Source organism: Tupaia chinensis, unplaced genomic scaffold (assembly GCF_000334495.1).
Source record: "Tupaia chinensis unplaced genomic scaffold, TupChi_1.0 Scaffold000047_1, whole genome shotgun sequence".
Lineage (NCBI taxonomy): Eukaryota > Metazoa > Chordata > Mammalia > Scandentia > Tupaiidae > Tupaia > Tupaia belangeri.
Genome location: NW_006159505.1, coordinates 997,038 through 1,009,034, shown reverse-complemented (window position 1 = coordinate 1,009,034; position 11,997 = coordinate 997,038). Strand labels below are relative to the sequence as shown.

The following is an 11,997-nucleotide window of genomic DNA, read 5'->3' as shown; positions in this document are numbered from 1 at the left end:
GGGAACCAGCAGTTAGCGTAATGGCTATGTCGCTGGACTCCCACGTAGTCGACCGCGGTTCGTGTCCCGGACCCGGTGGCTTAAAACTCACGCCGGGCGCGTGTGCGTGCGTGACCCAGATCCCGATAAATTGTACCTATGCCTAATGTCTGTCTTCCCCATTGACTATAAGGCCTTTGAGGTTGTGTCTGATTCATTTCTGTGTCTACCCACTGGGCCTGGCATAGGCAGGTCTGAACACTCATTTGTCTTCAGTAAACATCTATGGAATTAAATTGCTTTAATAAAGTACTAATACAAGGGAATTTAAAAAGCTCATGGAAAAATGAATTAAAAGATAAAAATAGATCCATGCCATGGCTTGGTGACTAAGGTAGCTGAATCCTACATGGCCAACTGCACGGTTTGAGTTTCCAATGGCTTGGCTTGAACAATACGCTGGGTACCTGTGCATACATGCCCAAAAATCCCAAAAGGAGGAAGAGATGGAGGAGAAGGGACTGTGGTATGATCATGCCCCATGTTGGCGCTTTCTCATTTTCTCTGTCTCTTTGGTGAGTGCATGCGAGCTCTGGTGAAAACAGAAACAAACAAACAAAAAACAACCAAAAAACTTTATTTCTCAGCATAAGGTCCATCAAGATCAAAACAGTGATACCAGACATTTAGTCCAATCCTAAAGAACTGAGGGTCTTGAGAATTTAACCATGTCAATGCAGTCTTTTTTACATTAGAAATTGAAGAAAAATGGGGGCCCTTTCAGGGTTTTTTAAGATTAGGAAACAAACAGAATTCAGAAGGAACTAAATCAGGACTCTAAAGTAGATGCCTAATGATTTCTCATAGAAACTCTTACAAAACTGGGACCAGCAGTTGGTGTAACGGCTATGCTGCTGGACTCCCATGTAGTTGACTGCAACTCAAGTCCCAGACCTGGCTTAAACTCACACCAGACGCGTGTGCACACATGCCCAAGATCCTGAGAGGAGAATGGAATAGAAGGGACTGCAGCATGGCCATCCCTCCAGGGGATGATTTCTCATTTTCTGTCTCTCTTTCTGGCGAGCACATGTGCCCTATAGCAAAAACCTTTCCAAAAAAAAATAAAAATAAAAATAAAAGAAACTCTTACAAAACAGTCCTTGTTGAATGACAAAAATGAGCAGGATTACCGTCATGGTGAAGAAGGATTTTTCTGATGAAGCTTTCTCAAGCATTTCTCTAGTAAAGATTTGGCTAACTTTCTGAACAGATGTTATCATTCTTTGACCCTGCAGAAAGTCAACAACAGAATGCCTTGAGCATCCCAACAAACTGCTGCCATGATCTTTGCTCTCATCTGGTCTGCTTCGCTTTGACTGCACACTTCCACCACCTGGTAGCCATCGGTTTAATTATGCTTTGTCTTCAAGATCATACTGGTAGAGTCATGTGTCATCTTGTATAATTCTTCAAAGAACTGCTTCAGGATCTTGATCGTGCTCATTTAAAATTTCCATCGAGGGGCTGGCAGGTGGCATGGTGGTTAAGTACACTGGATTCCCATATGGCTGACTCACCACAGTTTTAAGTCCTGGACCTGGTGGCTTGCTTTCTCACTTTCCCTCTCTCTCTCTCTCACTCAGTCCCTCCATGGTCAAATTTAAATAAATAAGTAAATAAATAAATAAAGTTAAATAAAATAATAAAAAATTAAAAAATAAAATTTCCATTGAAATCTCTGCTTTTGTTTGCAGGTGATCTAGGTGCAACAGTTTTGGTACCCACTGAGGAAAGTTTGTTGAATTTTAATTTTCCAGTCAGAATTGCATAAGCTGAACCAAGGGAGATGTCCATGGTGTTGGCTATTGCTTCTGCTGTTACTCATTTACCTCTTAAATTAGAGCACCAACGAGAGTAATTTGTGGGACTGGATTGTGGTATGGCACACTCTGTGAGGCTGACCCATATAAACGGGTTCCCAGTTCACATCTGCAGACCTCCCTGAGTACTCTGGGGAGGGGAATGACCATAATCCAGGGCTGGCTGAGACTGGAGGTGAATTGCAGCTCTGGGCCCCTGTTGGGGGTGCATTCTCTTTCTCTTTCCTCCAGCTTCATTTCTCTCACTCATGGAATACACAAATTAATTAATTTTTAAAAGATTAATTTTCTTTTCACAAATTTATATGGGTCATCTGCCTGTGCAGGCATCATCTTCATCATCTTGTCCCTTCTTTTTTTAAAATTTTTATTTATTTATTTATTTTATTTATTTATTTTTTGGAGAGATTTTCGCTATAGGGTGTGTGCGCTCACCAGAGAGAGAGAGACATAGAGACAGAAAGTGAGAAATCACCCCCCGGGGGGGATGGTTACGCCGCAATCCCTTCTCCTCCATTTTCCTCTCAGGATCTTGGGCACGCATACACACTTGCCCGGCGTGAGTTTTAAGCCACTGGGTCCGGGACGCAAACCATGGTCGACTACGTGAGTTCTTTGAGGTAGTATGTACTACATATGCTCACAAGCAGCAGAGAGACAAGAACACAGAACTTGGATGTTTAGAAATGAGGCAACATATTTGGGGCCAGCAGGTGGCATAGAGGTTATGGCATTGGATCCCACATGGCTGACTATGTGGTTCAAGTCCTGGACCCTACAGCTTAAAAATAACGCTGGGCATGTGTGTGCCCAAAATCCAAGAGGAGACAGGACTGTGGCGTGGACATCCTCCCCTCAGGGGTGATTTCTCACTTTCTCCCTCTCTTTCTGGCAAGCTCATATGCCCTATAGAAAAAAACTGGAAAAAAAAAAAAAAGAAAGAAAGAAAGAAAGAAAAAAGAAAAAAGAAAAGAAAAGAAAGAAAGAAGCAAGAGAATATATAAAAAGCTCTTGGTGGGGCAGACTAGAGATGGCAGGTTCTGGAGCCAGACAGATCAAGATTCAAATCTTGGTAGTAATAATTACAATATAGCCTTTAACAAGTTACATGACCTTTCACATTCATTCCCTTAATGCTTATTTATTTATTTATTTATTTATTTATTTATTTATTTATTTAGTGGAGAGGGTTTTGCTATAGGGTGAGTGCATGCACCAGAAAGACAGAGAGAGACACAGAGAGACAGAAAGCGAGAAATCACCCCCAGGGGGGATGGCCACACCGCAATCCCTTCTCCTCCATTCTCCTCTTGGGATCTTGGGCACACATGCACATGCACCCGGCGTGAGTTTAAGCCACTGGGTCTGAGACTTGAACCACGGTTGACTACATGGGAGTTCAGCGACATAGCCATTACACTAACTGCTGGTCCCTTAATGCATATTTATTGAAAATCTGGGACAAGATGATGGTGCACTGACAACACAACTGGACCCACGTGGGAAGGTCCCTGGTTTGCATCTGGAGATCTCCCTGTACATAGACTGGCTGAGGCTGGAGGCAGATCACAGCATGAAGACTCTGTTGGGGTCAGTCATGCTCTCTCTCTCTGTATCTTTCTCTAATGAAACAAATAAATAAAAATTTTTGATGCCAGGCATATAGACGGTCTTAAAAAGTTTAAGGAAAATGCCTATTATATATATATATATAAAAAACCAAAACTCTTTTGCTATAAAAATAAATTTGCATATCAATTCTGTTTTTCCATGAAATTTCTGAACTTCCTGCATGGTGTTACATCCCAATGATGAAATGAAGGAAACACAGACAAGTTCCTTCCCTGATGTAACTTAGTCAGGTAATTACACAAAAACACAGAGTGGTGTACAAACATATAGCAGAGCCAACTTCTCAGCCTTAGTTTCATTTAAAAATGAAAATGATGGGGCTGGCAAGTGGCGTGGTGGTTAAGATGGACTCTCATGTGGCTGACTGTGGTTTGAGTCTTGGACCTGGTGGCTGGCTTTCCTACTTTCCCTTTCTCTCTCTCTCAGGCTCTCTCTGGACAAAATAAAAAGTGAAATAAAATAATAATCAATAGATCATTCTTTAAAAAAATAAAAATGACAATTCTGGAGTGCTTTGTGAAATTGTGAGAATTCAATATAATAATGCATGTTGAGCAGCTCATATATTGCCCAAGATTACAACACATAAAGATTAGTTAATTTCACCATACAGGTTTACAGGTTTTTCCCCTTGATCAATTCGTCCTTCTTTCTCAAGGCAAAAATGCTAAAGCTGACCCAATACTCCTGAAAAGAGCATGAGGAAGACAAAGAAGTGGAGGGAAGAGGAAGACCTTGAACTGATCTCACCTGTGCTTGGTGGCTTTCAAATGTGTCTGTCCTTGACTAGAAGTCACTGGACCCTAGCCCTGTAGCTTACCAATGACCTTAACCCAAGGCCTTTAAAATTAACCTTAATCTCTGAATCCCCCTTTGTCTCTGATGTGGCTCCAGGGAGTCAGCCTCCTTGGGAATCTACCTGATCCCGTGGTCTTACTCTGTCTGCCTGTCTGAAATGTAGATCTCAGTCTTTTCCTTACTCCTCTTCATTGCTCCCCTCAGACACAAGCCCAGTGTTCCATTTCATGGACTTTGATAGACAAGACGGGAGACAGTAAAAAGAGCTAACAAAGGAAGTGACAAATGAGATAAAGTCCTAGAGTCACATCCTCTGATCTATTGTTCTTAACTCCCTCAAGGAACTAACTGGATAAGGGAAGTGGGAACTATGGCCATGCCCTGTCATCCAGGAGGACATCCAGGCAGGCAGAGAAATAGTTGTCCCGTTCCCCCCCACACACCCCTCCCCCCCACACACACCTGCATCTTTAAAAATTTCCAAGCTGTTGAGGGCCAGCAGGTGGTGTGGTGATTAAGGCACTGGACTCCCACATGGCCAACTGCAGTTCAAGTGTCTGACTTGGCAGCTTGCTTTCTCACTTTCCCTCTTTCTGACTGTCGCTCTCTAGTGAGTGCATGTACCTGTAGCAAATTAAAAATAGTAATAATGAGCTTTTTCTGCCCGGTCCCCCCTCCCCCCGAGTGCCACTTCGGCTGCACTGCGCTAGCTTGGAGCTCTGGGCTCCTACTCAGCAAGCACCACCGTCTCCCTCCAGCAGCCACCATGATTATCTACCGGGACCTCATCAACTACGATGAGATGTTCTCTGACATTTACAAGATCTGGGAGATTGCAGATGGGCTGTGCCTGGAGGAGGAGGGGAAGATGGTCAGTAGGACAGAGGGTAACATTGATGACTCGCTCATTGGTGGAAATGCCTCCGCTGAAGGGCCTGAGGGCAAAGGTACCGAAAGCACAGTAGTCACTGGTGTTGACATTGTCATGAACCATCACTTACATGAAACCAGCTTCACAAAAGAAGCCTATAAGAAGTACATCAATGATGACGTGAAATCAATCAAAGGCAAACTTGAAGAACAGAGACCAGAAAGAGTAAAACCATTTATGACAGGGGCTGCAGAACAAATCAAGCATATTCTTGCTAATTTCAAAAACTACCAGTTCTTTATTGGTGAAAACATGAATCCAGATGGCATGGTTGCTCTACTGGACTACCGTGAGGATGGTGTGACCCCATATATGATTTTCTTTAAGGATGGTTTAGAAATGGAAAAATGTTAACAAATTTTGCAATTACTTTGGATCTACCACCTGTCACCATAACTGACTGCTGCTTGTCAGTCACAAAACACCAAGACTAAAGACAAACGGGACTGATGTCATCTTGAGCTCTTCATTTATTGTGACTGTGATTTATTTGGAGTGGAGGCATTGTTTTTAAGGAAAAACACATGTCATGTAGGTTGTTTAAAAATAAAAAGCATTTAAACTAAAAAAAAAAAATAATGATAGGGTCAGCAGGTGGCATGGTGGTTATGGTGCTGGACACACCCACATGGCTGACCATGGTTCAAGTCCCAGACCTGGTGTCTTTCCCTGGTTAAATGAAAATGATTGAATGAATAAATTAAAGTAAATAAATAATTCTTTCAAAAAATAATAATTATAAATAAAATTAAATATATATTAAAAAAATTTTCTCCCCAAGCTGTACCAGAGGCATTTATGTCCCCATTGTTATCCCCTCTGGGCTATTTCTCCTTCCTTAGTCCTGATATATCAAGAGCAATTCTGTAGATGATTTAGATTCCCTGTCCTCTCCCTTCTTCCTCTTCTAATTCTCATCTCTGCCATCTGTTTGCTAGACAAGTTACTGAAAAATAATTTAGTGAAGCATCTTAGATATGTTTTACATATGCTTTATGCTTACTAACTCAAATAATATAATAATTCTATGAGGTATGTAATATTACTATCTCTGTTTTACAGATAAGAACACCCACAGGTTGGAAAATTGAACTTGTCAGAGTCTTAATTTCCTCCTTTGTAAGCTGGATCTAAATTATGTTATAGCATAAGATTACTGTGGATATTAATTATATGAGATAACATGTAAAAAAAAAGGGGCAAGAATTCTTGCTTGTTTTATCCAGTGTTATATTCCCAGTGCCTGGTAATATTACTTTGCTGGGACCAGCGGGTGGTATGCTGGTTAAGGTGGACACTCCCACATGGCTGATCACCCTTTGAGTCCCGGACCTGGTGGCTTGCTTTCTCACTTTCCCTCCCCCTTCTCTCTCTCTGATCAAATTAAAATAAATGAATGAATAAATAAAAATTTGAAAAATAGTTAAAAAAATTTACTTTGCTGACTAAATGATTGAATGTAGCATGTTTAACGTAATTTCTAGCACATAATAGTACCTTCCAAAGTCAAAGATATTATTTAACCTTGATTTATCTTATTTCCTCACCTGGTCATGTAATTAATCACTGACTATTTTTATTTCTGTATTTTCTTTTCTTTTCTTTTTTAACTTGCTACAGGACATGTGTGCGCAATAGAGAGAGATAGAGAGAGAAAGAGAAAGAGAAAGTAAGAAAGCAAGCTGCCAGGTCTGGGACTCAAACCACTGTCAGCCATGTGGGAGGCAGGATCTTAACCACCACTCCACCTGTTGGCCCCTTGCCAACTATTTTTCAAACATTGGACCCTTTTCTATTCTTATTATTGTTGCCCTGATCAGACTTTAAAATTATTTCACAGGTCTTGCTAAAGGTTAATGAAAAGGTGAGCTGGGTGTTCAGTCTAGCTCTGTCTGACACTCTCCCTTGTCTCCAGCTTCTACTTCCTCCAATCCACTCTCAATTCTATCACTAGAATGACCTCTGCAAATTACAGATAGGTGGTTTTGGTGTAATTCTTTCTTTATTTTTTAAAGAATTATTTATTTAATTTTATTTATTTATTATTATTTTTCAATTTGGCCAGAGAGAGACAGAAAGAGAGAGAGAGAAAGAAGAGCGAGAAAGCAAGTTGCCAGGTCTAGGACTTGAACCATGGTCGGCCATATTGGAGTCCAGCACCCTAATCATTACACCACCTGTTGGTCCCTGGTATTCTTTACTAGCTCTTAAGTTCCTTGTAAAATAATAGAAGTTAACATTAATTGAGAATATTATTTAGGACCAGCAGTTGGTGTAATGGCTATGTCGCTGGATTCCCGCATAGTGGACCGCAGTTTGAGTCCCAGACCCTGTGGCTTAAACTCACGCCAGGTGCGTGTACGTGTGGGCCCAAGGAGAATGGAGGAGAAGGGATTGCAGTGTGGCCAGCCTCCTGAGGGGTTGATTTCTTGCTGTCTCTCTCTGTTTGTTTTGCTGGCGAGTGCATGTGCCCTATAGCAAAATCCTCTCAAATACAAACAAACAAACAAACAAACAAACAAACAAAAACCCCCGGAATATTATTCTATGCTAGGCACTATTTTAATTGTTTTACATGTATTTAACCCATGTAAACTTTATAGAACCTTTACTCAGATGGAGAAACTGAGGCCAGAGAGGTTTAGTAATATGTTCAGAGTCACGTAGCAGGGCATTGAGGTGAACTAGGCAGTCTGATTCTAGAATTCCCCTACCCACTGATTTCACTCCCAATCTGTGTGCCTTTGCACAGCATCCTTGACTGCTTTTCTGCAGTTACTTGTCCCTTCTCTGTCTCGCCTTCATCTGTCCTTGTACTAAAGCTTCTCAAGACATTATCAAGAAGTACTAATTATATTTATAAAATTAAAAAATTATTTAAATATTTATTATTATCATTATTTAATTTGACCAGAGAAAGCGTGAAAGTGAGAAAGCAAGCTGCCCGGTCTGGAACTTGAACCGCGGCTGGCCATGTGGGAATCCAGCACCTTAACCACCATGCTACCTGCCGGCCCCACTCATTATCTCTTTATATATCTATTTTCCCTAAACACTGAGTTATTTGAAAGTAAGGACGAAGCTGTTATGAATAAGTGCTCTGTAGGTGTTAAATAAACAAATGAATACAGGCAGTAAAAATCTAGAATGGATTCTGGAAGGGGAGATGATTCCCTGTGGAAAACTTAACCTGAGAATAGTTGCTACTAGAAGTCAAGATCTTGCCTCTTTCCTAGCCAGCCAGACCTTGGGCAATTTCTCAGTGGTTGCTGTATTTGCCATTTTTGGACACCAGAGAGCACCACTAACAAGACAGTCCAAATTCAGATTTCTTAACTTTTCTAAGCAGATTTAAGATGATTGATTATACTTCTACCAAAGTTTTTCTCACTTTCCAAATGAAAGCTATTGGTAACCAGAAACCCTGAGTTATAGAGGAAGGTCAAATTAGGATATTGTACAGAATACTCACCATTTATACATTCATGTAGCAAAACTTATTCAGTACCAGTTATATACTGGGCAATCTAGGCTGTGAGAATATAAGGATAACCAAATGCAGTTCTTGAGCTCAGAAGCTAATGGGTAAGATGGATAATTATTAGAAATCATAGTTGAGTTACATAAGTATTCTAAAGCACAGTACAAGACTAAAGAGAGAGAATGGAGGAGAAGAGATTGCAGTGTGGCCATCCCCCTGTGGGGGGTGATTTCTCGCTTTCTGTCTCTCTATCTCGCTCTGTCTTTCTGGAGAGCACACACGCCCTATAGCAAAAACCTCTAAAAAAAAAAGTTTATTATTTTTTTCCATGAGCAGAGAAAAAGAATTAGAGACTGAGAGATAGCATCCCAACGGGGTTTTGACACTGTGATCCACATCACCTTAGCCAGCTCCAGATCATGGGTGTGTGCATGCCCGGCATACTCAGGGAGGACTCTGACACGAACTTTGAACTTTTGTACATGGGTCAGCCTTATAGTATGTTTTATTGCTGCTCCACTGTCTGGTCCATTATGTTTTTTTTTTTTTCTTCAAATTATTTACTTATTTATCACCAGAGGACAAGTGCACCTGCCAGGGAGAGAGAGAGAGCGCACTCCCCTATGGGGTGTGGTCATGTCACAGTTCTTCCTTCTCCATTTTGCCATTCTGTCAGGATTTGCGGCATGCATGCATATGTGCCCAGCATGTTTTTCAAGTTACTGGGGTCAGGACTTGAACCATGGACCACCATGTGGAATCCAGTTCCTTTAACTACTAGGCTATGGGGCTGGCCCCCTCTTCATTTTATTACATTTTTAAAAAATTAGTCATTACCTTTGGTTTAAGATATTGTCATTGGTCAAGGCATGGATGTTTTTCATTTGAGCTGATATTTGAAGGATGAAAAGGAAATTCCAAAGAAGAAAGTGAGCTTGGTTTTCACACTTCCACTTCTCCTCAGCTTCAGTTTCTTTCTTTCTTTCTTTCTTTTTTTGGAGAGATTTTTACTATAGGGCGCGTGCGCTCGCCAGACAGACAGAGAAACATAGAGACAGAAAGCGAGAAATCACCCCCCAGAGGGGATGGTCACGCTGCAATCCCTTCTCCTCCGTTCTCCTCTCGGGATCTTGGGCACGCATGCACACGTGCCTGGCGTGAGTTTTTTAAGCCACCGGGTCTGGGACGCGAACCACAGTCGACTATGTGGGAGTCCAGCGACATAGCCATTACGCTAACTGCTGGTTCCCAGCTTCAGTTTCTTTACCTACAATGTGAGGATAGCCTCTGTCTTACCTAGCAGAGATGCAGTGGAGAACAGATGACACTGTAGACGTGAAAGCTCTTGGGGCTTACAAATAGAAGAGACTTAAGATTATTTAATTCAATTTGATTTAATGGACATCTTCAGAATTTCTTGTTTTTTTAAGAATTATTTAACTTTATCTTACTTATTGGGTTGTTGGAGAAGTCATGACATATTTTTCATCGATTCAATATTACTATTATCATTTTTACTTAAGAACTTTAACATTTTAAAATAAATAAATAAATAAACATTTGACCAGAGAGAGAGAAAGTGAGAAAGCAAGCTGCCAGATCTGAGACTTGAACTGCTTGTCCACATGGGAGTCCAGTGCCCTTAACCACCATGCTACCTGTCAACCCCCCATTTTTATTTTTATTTATTTTTTGGAGAGGTTTTTGCTATAGGGTGCATGTGCTCACCAGAAAGACAGAGACAGAGAGACAGAAAGTGAGAAATCACCCACTAGGAGGATGGCCACACTGCAATCCCTTCTCCTTCAATCTCCTCTCAGGATCTTGGGGACACACACACATGTGCCTGGCGTGAGTTTAAGACACCAGGTCTGGGACTTGAACTGCGGTTGACTACATGGGAGTCCAGTGACGTAGCCATTATGCCAACTGCTGGTCCCTCATTTTTATTTTTAGCTGTGGTAAAATACATTGGAAATTTACCATCTTAACTTAAAATTTTTTTTTTACTTTCAGTTTTGTTATAGGGCACATGTGCTCACCAGAGAGAGAGAAAGAAAAGCAAGAAATCATCCTCTAGAGAGATGCTTATGCCACAATCCCTTTTCCTCCACTTTCCTCTCGAGATTTTGGGTATGCACACACATGTGCCCAGTGTGATACTCAAACCACTGGTTCTGGGATTTGAACTGCGTAGTTGGCCGTGTGGGATCCAGCCATCTTTTTTTTTTTTTAAATTATTCATTTTATTTATTTAATTAATTATTATTATGTTTTAATTTGCTATAGGACATGTACACTCAGCAGAGAGAATCAGAGAGAGAGAGAAAGTGAGAAAGCAAGCTGCCAGGTCGGGGACTCAAACTGCAGTCACTGAGGTCAGCCATGTGGGAGTCCAGCACCTTAACCATGCCACCTTCTGGCCCCAGATTCAGCCATCTTAACCATGCCACCTGATGGCTCCCATCTTAATAATTTTTAGATAAATTTTGCCAGAGAGCACATGCACTTGCCCAAGAGAGACAAAGACAGGAGAAAGAGAGGGAGCTGGAAAGTGAGAGCACCCTCTAGGGGTGCTACAATGCGTCCTCCTCCATTTCTTTCTCCCTTTGGGAATTTGGGCATGTGTGTGTGCACACGCGTGCACACACACACACACGCACACACACACCCCTGGTATGTTTTTCAAACTGCACAATCTGTCATGTGGGTTCCAGCAGCTGTAACCACCACATCATGGGCTGGCTTTTTAATCATTTGTTTTTTCTCTTTAATCTTTTTTAAAAAAATTTTTTAGAGGTTTTGCCTTAGGGTGTGTGCACTTGCCAGAGAAAGAAAAAGAGAGAAAAACAGAGACAACGAGAGGGAAAGTGAGAAATCATCCCTCAGTGGGGATGGCCATTCCACAATCCCTTCTCCATTTTCCTCCTGGGATCCTGGTCATGTATGCACATGCGCCTGGTGTAATTTTCAAGCCACCAGGCCCAGGACTCAAACCATGGTTGGCCATGTGAGAGTCCAACACCTTAATCACTATGTCATCTGCCAGCCCCCCCCTCCCTCCCTTAAGCATTTTTTAAAAGAATTATTTATTTAATTTTATTTATTCATTCATTTATTTTAATTTGGCCAGAGAGAGACAGAGAGAGAAAAGGAAAGTGAGAAATCAAGCCACCAGGCTCAGGACTTGAGCCGTGGTTGACCATGTGGGAGTGTCTAGCGCCTTAACCACCATGCCACCTGCTGGTCCCTCCTTAGACATTTTTTTTTTTTTTTTGGTGTGGTTTTTTCTT

At 41.4% G+C, this 11,997-nt stretch overlaps 1 protein-coding gene across 1 annotated transcript; it reads left to right on the top strand.

Annotated features, from left to right (window-relative positions):
- Nucleotides 1-5,042: 5,042 nt before the first annotated feature.
- Nucleotides 5,043-5,606, top strand: LOC102490383 (translationally-controlled tumor protein). The gene has a single exon (XM_006140922.2). The coding sequence runs from the start codon at nucleotides 5,059-5,061 to the stop codon at nucleotides 5,575-5,577; it is 519 nt and encodes a 172-aa protein (XP_006140984.1). The 5' UTR covers nucleotides 5,043-5,058; the 3' UTR covers nucleotides 5,578-5,606.
- The last annotated feature ends 6,391 nt before the right edge of the window (nucleotides 5,607-11,997 follow it).

Bases quoted from the DNA above. Each gene is read 5' to 3' on its own strand.
- LOC102490383 (XM_006140922.2), top strand. From the start codon at position 5,059: ATGATTATCTACCGGGACCTCATCAACTACGATGAGATGTTCTCTGAC.